The sequence below is a fragment of the Arvicanthis niloticus genome, chromosome 2, assembly GCF_011762505.2.
Source record: "Arvicanthis niloticus isolate mArvNil1 chromosome 2, mArvNil1.pat.X, whole genome shotgun sequence".
Classification (NCBI taxonomy): Eukaryota; Metazoa; Chordata; class Mammalia; order Rodentia; family Muridae; genus Arvicanthis; species Arvicanthis niloticus.
The window spans coordinates 124762551-124776893 of NC_047659.1; the positions used below are offsets into that span (position 1 = coordinate 124762551).

The 14343-nt window shown below is 42.4% G+C and overlaps 1 protein-coding gene and 1 pseudogene across 1 annotated transcript in view; both read right to left on the reverse strand.

The window, feature by feature from the left end:
• Positions 1-9101, reverse strand: part of Pigu (phosphatidylinositol glycan anchor biosynthesis class U) — a 78083-nt gene extending 68982 nt beyond the window's left edge. The window contains exon 1 of the mRNA XM_034496439.2: positions 8874-9101. Within this exon, the coding sequence (XP_034352330.1) occupies positions 8874-9003 (130 nt within the window). The 5' untranslated portion in view covers positions 9004-9101. The remainder of the gene's footprint in view (positions 1-8873) is intronic.
• On the reverse strand, positions 1630-2479 carry LOC117704330 (large ribosomal subunit protein P2 pseudogene; annotated as a pseudogene).
• Positions 9102-14343: the final 5242 nt, after the last annotated feature.

A 14343-nucleotide genomic window follows, 5' to 3' on the forward strand; every position in this document is an offset into this window, starting at 1 on the left:
CTTAGGAAATAACTGATCAAGTCCTTGATAAAATATTCAGTATAGCTCTCAGAGTAATATTTTTTCTTTATTTTCTATGTATGAGTGCTTTGCTTGTTTGTATATCTGTGCACCACATCTGTGCACCACATCTGTGCACCACATCTGTGCACATCTGTGCACCACATATGGGCCTGATCCTGAGGAGGCCAGAAGAGAGCATCAGATCCTCTAGAACTGAGTAACAGATGGTTGTGAGCCACTGAATAGATGTCAGCAATAGATCCAGGGTCCTCTGGAAGAGCAGCCAGTGCTCTTAACTGATGAGCCATTTCTCCAGACCCTCTTAATAAAAACTTGAAAATAATCCCAACATTGATTAATGGAGACTTATTTAAATATATTATATATGTATCTACTGATATACTAATATATATTGATATACTAATCATTAAAACTATGATGTAAATATATAAATAGGTAGAAGAAAAAGAAATGCTCTCTGTGATGGTTTGTGTATGTTTGGCCCAGGGAGTGGCACTATTAGGAAGTGTAGCCTTGTTGGAATAGGTGTGTCACTGTGGGTGAGGACTTTAATACCCTCATCCAAGTTGCCTGGAAGTTAGCCTTCTAGCTGCTTCAGAACAAGGAGTGGAACTCTCCAGCCCCACATCTGCCTGGATGCTGCCATGCTCCAGCCTTGATGATTATGGACTGAACCTCTGAACCTGTAAGCCAGCCTCAGTTAAATGTTTTTCTTTATAAGAGTTTCCTTGGTCACGGTGTCTGTTCACAGCAGTAAAGCAATAACTAAGACACTCTCCTTATACCGACTGATCAGTGGCAAGTGTAGGAAGGCCACACATGTGATGCAACAGCAGGGCAACATGCAAAGCAAGCAGGAGGAGCTGAGCTCAACACCAGGATGAAAAAGGGTAAAAAATGAAGACTACAACAGGGAGTCATCACTTGGCTAACTCACAGAATGATTTTCAAAGGAAACCATCATTAGTGGATGCTGAAGACAGTGGACAAACGTATGAAAAACAAAGTATTTGCAAGGGAAAGGTAATAATTTACTAGACTTACAGTACCTGCTTTAATCAGGTGATCTATAGAAAAATCATCAATATGTTAACTGGATTATCAAGTATCTCATGATTCACTGATGTGGTGATAAAAACTTTTCCGTAGTCCTCATGATACCAATGCGGTACAATGAGGAAACAAGCAAAACCATACCTTCTGCCTAACCATCGGAAAACACCAGACAATCCAAACTGAAGGCAAAATAACTGCCCAGGAATCTTGAAAAATTAAAGATCATGTCCCAGATTGGTAGTCACTAAGGAGACATACCATCAAATGCAAAATGAGGTCATGGACTGAACATTAGGCCAGAAACTGGACAACCACAAGACCACAATTCTTTTTATTTTGCTTTGTTTTCTGTTTTTTTTTTTTTTTTTTTTTTTTTTTTTTTTTTTTTGGTTTTTCAAGACAGGGTTTCTCTGTGTAGCCCGGGCTGTCCTGAAACTCACTCTGTAGACCAGACTGGCCTCAACAAGGGAGATCCACATACTTCTGCCTCCTGAGTGCTGGAACTAAAGGCATGTACCACCACCCCTGCCTCAATTCTTCCCCCCCCCCCAAGATATATAAAAAGGCTTTATTTGCAGGGGAGCAGGAATTTAATCAAACAAACCAAATCCCATGTCATCATTCGACTCCTCTACTTCTCCTCATCTGTGTTCTCTGCTGCAGCTGGGGGGCGGGGGGGGGGGGGAACCAGCAGCAGGAGCTGCAGAGCCAGCCACAGCCCCACTAGCCAGCTTGCCAACACCCTGAGGGATGGCATCCTCAATGTTTTTTCCATTCAGCTCACTGATGACTTTGTTGAGCTGGTCATCATCCGCCTCGATGCCTAGTATTTTCTTGATGTCTTGGGTGCTAGGAGCAGCCCCGGAGGGTGGCCAGCAGATAAGAGGTAACACAGCACATGTCAGCTACGGCAGACAGACCTCGGCATCGGTGGGTGACAAAAACTGGTTCAATTCTTATAAGATATATACACTAACAATACTGACTGATTGAACCCACTACATTACAGTAATATTGGGTAAAATATAAACAGAAACTTTATATATTTTTACAACTATGTGGGTGTATGTATAGGTATGTGTGTATAAGTACCTATGGAAGCCAGAAGAGGTTGTCAGATCTCTTCAAGCTAGAGTTACAGGTGTTTGTAAACAACCTGATGTAGATGCTGGGATCCAAATCCCAACTCGAATAGACCAATAAGGACTCTTAACTGCTAAGCCAATCTCTCCAGCACTTTTGTACCTCTTTGGAGGGTTGGCAAATGGCTCTAGTGATTAGGTGATTGCTGCCAAGATTAATGACCTGAGTCCAATCATCAGATCCTAAAGTAGATAGAAAGATCCCATGGAACAGGAGTTACAGACAGTTGTGAACTGTCATGTGGATGCTGGGAATTGAACTTGGGTCCTCTGGAAGCGCAGCTACTGCTCTCAACCGACGAGCCATCTCTCCAGCCTGTACAAGACCAGGCTAGCAAGACACCTCATCGGGTAAAGGCTCTTGTTGCCAAGCCAGATGACCTAAATTCAATTCTAAGAACCCACATGCTACAAGAAGAGGACCAACTCCCACCAGTTGTCTTAACTCTACAAAGGTATGTATGTGCACACATATTTATGCATACAGACACAATAAATTAATATATAAATGTTTATAGAGACAATTGTAACTGGTCCTTTATTCTAGTACCAGAAAGAAAAATCCCTTAAGGAGCAATGTAGAGGTTGCCCTGTAAGACAGCTATTAAACTCTCACTAGCAGCTTTTCTGGAAACTCAAGGAGAGGATTCATTAGGCCACTTCACAAGACTTCCCTCAGCCTAAGCCAAAGCATCTTGCCACAGCAAGTAAATCCTTTAAGGATTTTGCTTTGCTTGATATTATAAATCAGTAAACTTATTTGAGTATTGTGGTGATTTGAATATGCTTGGCCCCATGGGAGGTGGCACTATTAGGAGGTATGACCTTGTTAGAGAAAGTGTGTCACTGTGGGGGTGGGCTTTGAGATCTATGCTCAAGCTCTGCCCAGTGTGGAAAGAGACCCTCCTCCTGGCTGCCTGCAGAAGACAGTCTCTTTCTGCCTGCCTTCAGATGAAGATATAGAACTCTTGTCTTCTCAAGCACCATGGTTGCCTGCAAACGGCCATGCTTCCTGCCATAATGATAATGGACTAAACTTCTGAAACTGTAAGCCATCCCCAATTAAATGCTGTCCTTTAGAAGAGCTGGCGACATGTATGAAAACTTTCTCAGGGTCTACAGTGTGTATTTTCCATCTTAGCTAGAAGACTGTCAAAATTCTCTTCAGACTCTACTAATGATTCATTCAATGTTTAAAAGAATAATTGGGCTGCACATGGTGGCTTGCACCTGTAATCCTAGCACTTGGGAGGCAGAGGCAAGATTACTACAAAGTTCTAGGCTGCCTGGTCTATTTATGGAATTCCAGGCCAGCTTGGGCTATAGTGAGACCCTGAATCCAAAACTAAACTAAACTAAAACCAAAAAAATGTTCAGTGTGCTTGGGAAGCAGAGGGAGGTGGATCTCTCTGAGTTTAAGGTCAGCCTGGTCTACACAATGAGTTCCAGGACACCCAGAGTTATATAGTGAGACCCTGTCTCAAAAACAAACAACCCCCCCAAAACAAAACAAAATGAAAAATCAGAGGCATAGCAGAAAGGATGGAAGTTGAAATACTTTTATAGCCAGACAAATCCTAACACTCAGGAGGCAGAGGCATTGGGATCTCAGAGTTGAGGTTAGCTTGGAAAAAGAAATACTCTTATAAACATGTAGTTTCCACATTTTCTTTGTAAAATGTTCTTTTATTGTATGTATTTACTCTGTGTGTCTTTCTCCCTGCCCACCGACCCCTCCCTCCCTCTCCGTGTGTGTGTGTTGTGTGTGTGTGTGTGTTCTGTGTGTCTAAGTCAGTTCTTTCCTTCCACCTGATCAACCTCAGGGCTGTTGGACTTGGTGACAAGCATATTTACCCACGGAGACATCCTGAGGGCCCCACTGACTCTTCCAAAGGAGCTTTCCTTTCCACTACTACCACCCTGCTGAGGAAGAGCCAGAAACTTCACATGAGCCACAGCCATGGTCACATTCAGCTATAGAGCATCAGTAAGTACAGAAACACTACTCAGATCAATTTTGACAAGCATCAGCCAGATGAACTGGTAGAGCTGGTGTGAGGTATTACCACTTAAAGAAGAACCAGGGCTTCTGCCCAACTGCCCACTTCAATAAACTCTGACACTGGTCCACGCACAGCCATGAGTGCTCCCACCAGGGATACTGTATGACTGAGTTTCTACAAAGGTCTAGAGAAGGGAAGCTCCTAAGCAGCTAGCTCATTATCCTGAAGGACAAATGCCTCAGAGGAGCTGAGAAAAATGAAGGCTTTTCTTGGACAAGCCTGTGCCCTGGTGGCTTGAAGCCACACAAGGAGCTTCATTAGGTACTAACAATTTTCAAAAGTAAAAGGTAATAAAACAAGAATATAAAATGAAGCAAGAATTTGTAAAGAAGGATATTATGAGACCCCAAAATATTAAATTTTTATATTTAATATTCATAATGAATGGATGTCCCTGTTTGACACAACAACCAAAGACTTAATCAAGCTGCCAGGTTCCAACAATATGTAACAGTGCACCAATACTATAAGGCTAGAAAATTTTTAGTTGTTTTTTTTCTTTTGGAGGTGGTGTGGTCAGGCAGTGTCTCAATTAACCTCAAGCTGGGTAAAATCAGTTTAACAAAAGACTGAGAGAAAAAAGCAAAAACTCAGAATTAGAGATATAGTTCATAGAGCCTTTGACTAAGATGGGCAAGTACCTAGGTTTGACTTTCAGCAACACACACACACACACACACACACACACACACACACACACACAAACCCATGGCTGTCGTAGCATATTCTTGTAATCCTAGAGGCAGGAAAATCAGGAGTTCAAGGTCATTCTTGGCCTGATCACTAGTTAGAGGCCAGCCTAGGCTATAAAGACTTGGTTTTAATCTAATAACAACTAAATATTTTTAAAGACACAATTAAATTAAAAACCCAAAGAACTCATAAGCTTTAATTTTTTTTCATGTTTTTTTTGAAATAACATTCATAAAGTACACTAGAGGAGCAGCACTGAATACAGTTCCTTTCCTTTCCCTTCCCTTCCCTTCTTCCCTTCCCCTCCCCTCCCCTCTCTTCCCTCCCCTCCCCTCTATTCCCTCCCCTCCCCTCTCCTCCCCTCCCTTCCCTTCCTTTCCCTTCCCTTCCCTTTCTTTAGATCTTGTTTCAGAGCCCAGGAAAATCTTAAACCTACAACCCTCTGTCTAGGCCTCCACAGGTGGAAATTACAGATATGTACCACCACACCTAGCTGTAATATTTCTTCATTCCCCCAGGAGATTATTACCTAATTAATATTTTGGAATAGGGTGGAGTTTGGTTGGTGGTTGGTTTTTTTGCTGTGTTGGGATAGAACTCAGGACTCTATAATCATAGGCAAGTAATTTACCACTGAACAACATATCCAGACCTAAAGGAAGAGGGAATCTCAGTTGAAAAACTGCCTCCACTAGACTGCTCTGTGGGCATGTCTGTGGGGAATTTTCTTAATTGCTAATCGATGCCGGATGGTCTAGATCACCGCAGGCCTAAGCAGTACAGGAAAGGTAACGGAACAAGCCAGGGGAAGCAAGTTAGTAAGCAGCTTTCTTCTAAGGTCTCTGCTTCAGGTTCCTACCTCAGTTGTCCCTGATGATGTAACCTGTAAACTGAAGAAACTCTTTCCTCCTCATATTAGTTTTGGTCAGTATTTTATCATACTACCAAAAAGCATCCTTTCTCAAAAAACAAGGTGAAGCACAGTCAGGAAGAATACAGGTCCACACACACACCTGCACACACACACAGAATACACACAATGTCCAATAAATAAATAAATAAGCCCATACTACAGCCAATCAAAGTCTATAAGGATACAGGGCCTTTATCCAAAGAACTAGTGACTCAAAAAAAATCTCAAAATGTCATGTAAAACCAGAATAGATCCTACTTCACTGTTTTTAAATGCCTAGCATTAAATTTTTAATAGAACCACCTGCTTGTTTGTTCAGTTTTGAGATAAGGTCTTCTTACTCTGTAGCCTGTGTTGGTCTGGAACTCACTATGTAGTCCACTTTTGCCTCTATCTCCTAATGAATCTCCTACCTCAGCCTCTAAATGCTGGGATTACAACTCTGAGATACACCAGGCAGTGGTAGCACACACCTTTAATCCTGGCACATCGAAAGCAGAGAGGCTGGTGGATCTCTTAGTTCGAAGCCAGCATGGTCTACTGAGTGAGTTCCAATACAGCCAAGACTACACAGAGAAACCCTGTCTTGAAGGGGAAAAAAAGGAAAAAACAACTACAAGACACCATGCGTGGCACAATTACCTGCTTTTTCATCTATCCCAGTTAAAGCATAATCTCTTTAAAATGGAACTAGTATTTAGGACTCATTTAGTGTCCTGTCTCACAGATGAGAAGTCACAAAGGAGTAAATGGCAGAGCCAGAAAAAGACTCAAATCCTTCCTACTACTCTAGAAATCATACACAGCATTGCCTCATCTTTAAGTTCTTCTATTTTAAGCAAGTCTCACTCTGCTGGCTTTGAATTCTATAGGGAACTAAGGCTGGTTTCAAACTCATGGTCTTACTGCCTCAGCCTCCCAAGTGCTGAGATTACAGACCTGTGCAACCACACCCAGTTCTGAGGAAGTCTTACTACAGGTATGTCTAAGGTTCTAAGAGTGTAGAGGAAGAAGGACCTGGTGGTGCCTTGAGTGTTTTGGTATCCAGAAAAGAGTAGGAACTAAGCAGCTTCAATTCATTTCAACAACAAATTATATCCAAAGATACCAAACCCAAGTTCTACCACCTCACACAAGAATCAACACTACTACTCCTCAATGCTAAACTTGGACAAATTCTTCTCTTACTCCCATTTTCATTATCTGTAAAATGGGGGACATCCTACCACAAAGAATCACGGTGAGGGTTAAGTGAGGGGAGACAAACTTTAAAAGCTTACTATACACCTTGACATGCACTAAGAAACTTTAGAAACTTTACTTGAGTGAAACCAAACCATAAGAGACAGCCAACTCCCACAAGTGTTCTCCAGCCTCCATTCAAGCCCATGAGTCTGCACCCACATATATACACAAAAAAACAAATATTAAAAAAATAAGTTGATGACAGCAAGTGATATCAAAACAGGCATTAAAGTTTGAGGATCCACTTTAGTTAGATGTGGTGGCTCACACCTTCAATCCCAACATTTGAAAGATTGATCACCATGAATCTGAGTACATGCTAGGCTAAAGAAGAGATCCTGTTTCAAAATCAAATAATAAGCAAAATATAAAGCTACATAAAGCAGACTCGTAGAATGTTGATGTTTTGGAGTCAGCTGCTGGCTATCCACGTGTATATACACGGGGCATAAAAATTCACTAAGCTCTCTGTCTACACGTACATGTGTTTCCTATGTAAAATGCAGTTAGGTTCTGTTTTGTTTAAAGACTTAAACTTGATCTGGACAGATGGTTCAGTGGGGAAGAGCACTCACAGTGCCAACAGGAAGATCTGAATCCAAATCCCCAGCAACCCTGTCAAAAAGCAAAACCACAACAGCCACAGCCAGAGATGCCTGTAACTCCAGCATTGGAGGATTGTAGGGGTGGAGACTGGCAGAAACGCTGGAAACTCTCGGCCATACAGCCCAATTGAAATAGCTTCAAGTTCAAGTAGACCCTGTCTCAGGGAAAAAAGGATAGAGTAATACAGAAGGGCACCAGACATCCTCCTTTGGCTTCTGAACACACACAACACAACACAACACAACACAACAAGCACACACAACCCCCTACACCCAACACACACAAGAAATAATGACCCCCCCCCAAAAAAATTAAGTCAAACTGTAGCCCCAACCTAACCCACATCTTTTTCTGCTCTGAGTAGTTCACAATCTCGGTATTTCTTGATCCTTTGCAACCTGAAACTCCTTTTTTTTTTTTTCTAATCTTTTCCCAAACCTGGTCCTTCATTCATTCATTCTGGAAAAGGAAAGGCAGTTTACTCAGGGTCAGACACTAAGGAAATGACTGTAAAAACTTGTTCGACTCCTCTACTGGTCTCTGGCTCCTTCAGCCCAATCTCGGTGTCTTGTTGGAGGCGATAGTATGCAATAGTTTGATGAAGAACATATACATATGTGTGTGTGTGTGTGTGTGTGTGTATTTATAGACACACACACACATATTTAAAAGACAAACTAAGAAAAAATTCACGATGAGTCCTAGATTGGGCAGAGGTGACTTAAGTACACAGCTACCTTTCTTACAAAGGTAGTTCCTTCGGTCCCGGTCACCCGCTCCGCCGTCTGCTACTCAGAGGAACACCTCCTGCAATCTCGCCAAAAGCTAATACTTCACAAGACCCAATGCACACAGTACCCTCGGATACCCATCCTTCCACGGTTCCCGCTGCCCGACTCGGGACAGTGGGACACGCCCCCTCGGATACCCATCCCTAGGGCAGTAGGGCTCACACTACACATCTCCACACCCCATCCTCCACACCAAAGCTCCGCCCTCAGCTCGCGAAGAACCCCCAGACGCGGGTCAGTCTCCACAGAACCGTGCGCTTGTGTCCACCTCCTTCGTCTCCAATTCATTTCACTGAGGCTGGCAGAGCGCGGACCGCCCTACTCTAGTCAGTGGCCTCACCTCTCTTCCAAGAGCTCAGTGGGGACACCACCTCCACCCTCTCGGAAATGAACTCGGCCAAACTGGAGCGAAACAAGGCCGCCCTCACGGTCACGGCCACCACAAGCACCAGAGCCAAGGGAGCCGCCATGATAGCTGTGGCGGGCGCGCAGGCAATGCGGAAGAGCCTCAAGACTTGCGTGCCACACTGTAGTACCTCCGTGGAGCGAGCGCCGCTGTTGCTGCTGGAGTCCGCAGATTTTGAGACTACCACTCCCAGAAAGCACTGCGGTGGGACAACGGAAAGCGGGATGTGTCAAACTTCTAGCAAAGGTTTCGACTACGCCCTTCATCAAGCAAGAGAAGTGAATATTGTACCTATTTTACTGAGATCGTGAGCAAACTGTAAAGAAATAATTTCACTCGTGTAAATATTTCTAATGTTAAAATGTTTACCTTTATATTTTTAAAGAGTGCGACGTGCGTATTTACTGAACACCAACTATCCTCAAGGCACTATATTGTGTGGTGAGAAAACACTTTGGAGTAGTTAATTATTAGCTTTGCGACCTTCAGCAAGTTATTGGACTGAGGGAATTTAGAACAGGAGCTCAAGTAATGAGCTTGAAATTAAAACCATGGAAGAACCCTGCTTTTACAGACGTTCTCTTCTGCTCATGCTCAAACAGTTTTCCTGCACAACACAGGCGCACCTGCCCAGGGATGATTCCTCCTCCTACAGTGAACCCAGCCCTCTCATGTCAAGCAATTTTTCAAAATCAATACAGTTTATCACAGATCAATCTGATGGAGGCACTTCTTCAACTGAGGTTTCCTCTTCCCAAATGACCCTAGGTTGTGTGAAGTTGACGTTAATAGCCAGGACAAGTACTGTGGCAAATACTGTGATAGAATGCACTTCTGCTTTTCTTGGTTCAGGTTGGTGGCTTGAAATCCCTTCAGGTGGGAGTGTGTACGGCTCAGAGATAAGCAAACGTAACGAGTCAGGGGGTTGGAGAGCCCGTTGGTGAGCATTAACAGCACACCACACTTCAGTCGTTTATGTATGAAAAGTGCTAAATGAGTGCTTTAAAACTAGCTATAATAATTAACGATACAAGGAATTTGTATACCCATGAAGGAAACAGAAGTGCATCGATAGTATAACCATGGTTAACAAAAAGTATTGAATACTTAAAAATAGGTAGTAGAGGCTTTTGACTTTTCCTAGCACCAGTAATGTCTGCAATCTTGTCAGTTACCCTATGGTTACTTGTATACTATATTGGTAAGCTGTTTCAGTTAAAGAGGAAAAACTGTATTTAAAAAAAAAAACAAATGCATGATTAAAAATACCTGTGGAGGAAGGGAGGGATGCTTGTGACATGACAGGGTGACATTTTAGATGAGAATTGCAAGATGAGTTCTTGTGGCTTACAAGCAGAAGGGAGGACGGACTCAGAGTCAGGAAACAACAAATATAAATGACATGGGTGGAGAAAGGGTTCAGCCCAAGGCTAGGCTCACAACCAAAAGGACAAGAGGATCAGCAGAAAAACGAGTGTGGTCCAACGGAGGAGAACAGCATCTGTTGTGGAAGGAGACACATACAAGAGGCAAGCAGGAGCAAGTGGCTGTAGTTAACAATTTGGAGATTATTCAAAGTACAAACTATGTGTCATTGAAAAGCTTTATTTTTATTTTGAGTTATTTTGGTTTCCAGATAGTGGGACTTTATATAGCTCAGGCAAACCTTGAATTCATTGTGTCAGAAGATGTCCTTGAAAGTCTGATCCTCCTATCTATCTCTGCCTTCCTAGTACTGAGATGGCAGGATTGTGCCGGCACACCTGGCCTTTTTTGTTTGTATTTTTGTGTTTGAGATGGAGTCTTACCATGTACCCCCTGGCTGACCTAGTAATCTCTATGTGATTTAAAGTGACTTCAAATCTGTGGCAATCCTTTTTTTTTTTTTTTTTAAGATTTATTTATTTATTTTATGTACTTGAGTGCTCTGTCTTCAGACACACCAGAAGAGGGCATCAGATCCCATTACAGATGGTTGTGAGCCACCACGTGGCTGCTGGGAATTGAACTCAGGACCACTGGAAGAGCAGTGCTCCTAACCACTGAGCCATCTTTTCAGCCCCAGCAATCCTTTTTTCTTTAAAGATATTTTTATTTTGAGTGGCAGAGGGGGGATATGGAGGTTTGAGGAAATCCTGCCTCTGCCTTTAGGTTCTGGGACCAGAGCCCTGCCCCACTACACCCACCCACCTTCCTTGGAGAGTTTTAAACAGAGTGGTATCAGATGTTTTCATTTTGCAGACTTTTTGAGGGATGGGGGTATTTCATTTGATGCTAGGGATGAAACCCAAGGCCGTGGTGCATGCTAAACACATGCACTGCATTACCTGACTCATTATTCAGGAGCACATTTCTAAAGGATCACTATGTTCCCAAACCCATTTGGGTGTTAGAGAACAAGTCACGAACAACGACGGCAGGGAGATCAGGATGTTCGAAGAATGTAAAATTCAGCTCCAAGGGTCATATCTAAGAAGCAACGGGTAATGAGATCATAAAAGAATAGAGAAGGACATGCACCTTTGGATCCAAGCATTGTGACATATTCATAACATGAGCTTCTTTGCTCTGTACATTTTTCTTCTTAAGAATGGTACATGCATATTGCCTTTATGAAAAGGGGAGACTAAAGTTGCATCAACTCTATATAAAGTCTGCAAAGACTGGACATGGTGAAATGCTTAGCACATATCCAGTGCCTGACACACATCAGACACCTGTTGTGTTAGTTACACCCTCTTTGTAAAAATATTTTTTTAAATGTTACTATTTTACACATATAGGTGTTGTGCCTGCATGCATGTATGTGCACCACACACATGAAGTTTCCAGAGAGGCCAAAACATGGCATTTGATCCCCTGGAAATGGAGTTCTGCACCATTGTGAGTCACCATGGGGGTACTGGGAATCGAACCTGGAAGAGCAGACAGCGTTCTTAACTGCTGAGGCAGTTCAATGGGTCCTACTTACATCAAGTTAATAGATAACTTAAAAGTTCTTATGGTAAGGACTGTCTCTGGGGAAAAATATGATCAGCCATTATGAAGGGAAGTGAGGTCAAAACTAATTGTTCCAAAATATGTATCTCTCAGTATCCTTTTAAAAAGGCTTACAAGAACTAAAACTCAGAAGCAAACAAGAGTAGACCTTCTTGGTGCCTGGTAAAGCATCTGTTTCTTTCTATAACACCAAATACATGGGCAACAAAAGAAGGAATAAGTTAGACTCTTGCATTAACTTTTCTTGGAGAGATGAGAACAAAGTCTGGTTAACCTATTTAATGAGACAACATCTGTGACAGAGCAAAGAAAAAGTTCCACTCAAGTCTGGCTTGATGAATCAGTGAATTTATAGGGCTTACTTAGAGACGCATGCATGACCCCAAACAGCTGCATCATGGTAAAGTTCCACCCAGCATGTGAAACAACTTCCAAAAACTGCAGAGATGGGATACCCCCTTCAGTTCATCTTCCACCCTCTCTATATATTAGCACCTCTTGAAATGAATGCAGCTGGGAGAGTGAGGGAGGGGGCCAGAGGAAAGGACTGAAATCTCAGATGAAAGTCTTTTTTATAAGGGACTGCCCAGAAGCCTGACCTTGAGGGTCACCCCTAATGATGAAGCTGCTCAGATTAATAGCTGTTTTAAGCCCTGTAGCTGGTGTTCCATAGCAGACTTCATCAAAATTGAAAACTTTCATGCCCCAATAGATACCACTAGAAAATAAAGATAGCCTACAGAAAATCATGTACCAGAATTTTTCCAAACTACATTGAAAAATTGTTTTCATTTTTTATTTGTGTGTGTCTGTGTAAATGTAGCTACAAATGAGTGCAACACCTATAGAAGAAAGAAGACGGCTGGATCCCCCAGAACTAGAGCTACAAGCAGTTGTGAGCTGTATGAGATGGGCACTAGAAACCAAACTTGTGTCCTTTGGAAGAGCAACAAGAGTTCTAAAATGCTGAACCATCTCTCCAGCCCCTTAATTTATTTCTTTTTACATTTATTTAGTTTGAGGGGAAAGGGTCAGTCATATACCGTGGCATTCATGGGGAAGTCAAAGGACTTGTGGGAGTCAGTGTTTCTCTTCTATCATGTAAATTTCAGGGTTGAATTCAGGAGCCTTCCAGTGTGGCAGCAGATGACTTTACCTGCTAAGCCATCTCACTGGCCCGAGAATGTATTAAAAAAAACTCCTACAACTCACTTATGAAAAGATATAAGAAAAGACAAAGTCTTAAATGAGCCAAGGATTTCAACAGACATAGCTGCAAAGAAGATACACAGATTTCCAATGAGTGGAGCCCCTGATAAGATGCTCAGTCTCACTGGTTACTGGAAGAAGGCAAATCAAAGTCACCAATGACCTATGAACTTCACACTCACTGGGATGGCTGAAGAAAAAAAAAATAATACAGTCTGGCAAAACAAATGCACTTGTGCATTGCAACTGAAAACATAAAATGTAGTCACTTTGGAAAACAGTTCAGCAGTTCCACAGAATGTCAAAACTTGAGATGGTCATGTTCCTCTGTGGTAAAGCTCTTGAGATGTATCTAACTTGGTGAGCAAAATAAAGCCTTATATCTATACCATAAAACATAGCTAAGCAATAAAAGATAATGAAGTGCTGATATATACCACAACATTCAAGAGCCGTGAAAATATTTGCTAAATGAAATAAACCAAACCACAAAACCACTTAGTATATAGTTCCATTTATATGACATGTTCAGAATAGGCAAATATACAGCAAAAAGATTAGGACTATGGGCGGCTAAGAGGATAGGAAAGAGTGCGATTTCTTCTGCTTTTCTTCCTTCTTGTGAGACTGGAGATTCAAGCTACAGTCTTTCTCATGGTGAGCACGCCCTCTACCACTAAGCTTATGAAAGCAAGATTTTTCTTCTTCCTCCTTTCCTCTTCTTCCTCTTCCTCCAGTTCTTTCCCTTCCTCTTCTTCCTCTTTCTTGTCCTCCTCCCTCTCTTCCCCTGTGCACCCTCTTCCTCCTTCTGTTCCCCCTTCATTTAGGCCTCAGACTCAGTAGTCAGCCAAAAATGGCTGTACTTTCAGTCCTTCTGCCTAGGCCACCTAAGTGCTGGAAGTAAAGGTGTGGGCTACCACAATTTACAATGTGCTGAGGTCAAAGCCAGGCCTTCCTGCGTGCTAAGTTCAGCCTATCAACTGGTCCATATTTATGCAGCAATCTTCCTTCTTCAGCTTCCTGGGTGTGAGATTTCAGCCATGTGCCACCATGACAGCTACTTTTTTTTTTTTTTTTTTTTTTTTTTTTTTTAAATCTTGAGACAAGTCTCCCAGTCTGGCCTTAAACTCGCAGTCCTCCTGTCTTAGTATTCCCAGAAGCTGGGATTACAGATCTGTACCACCAGGTAAGGTAA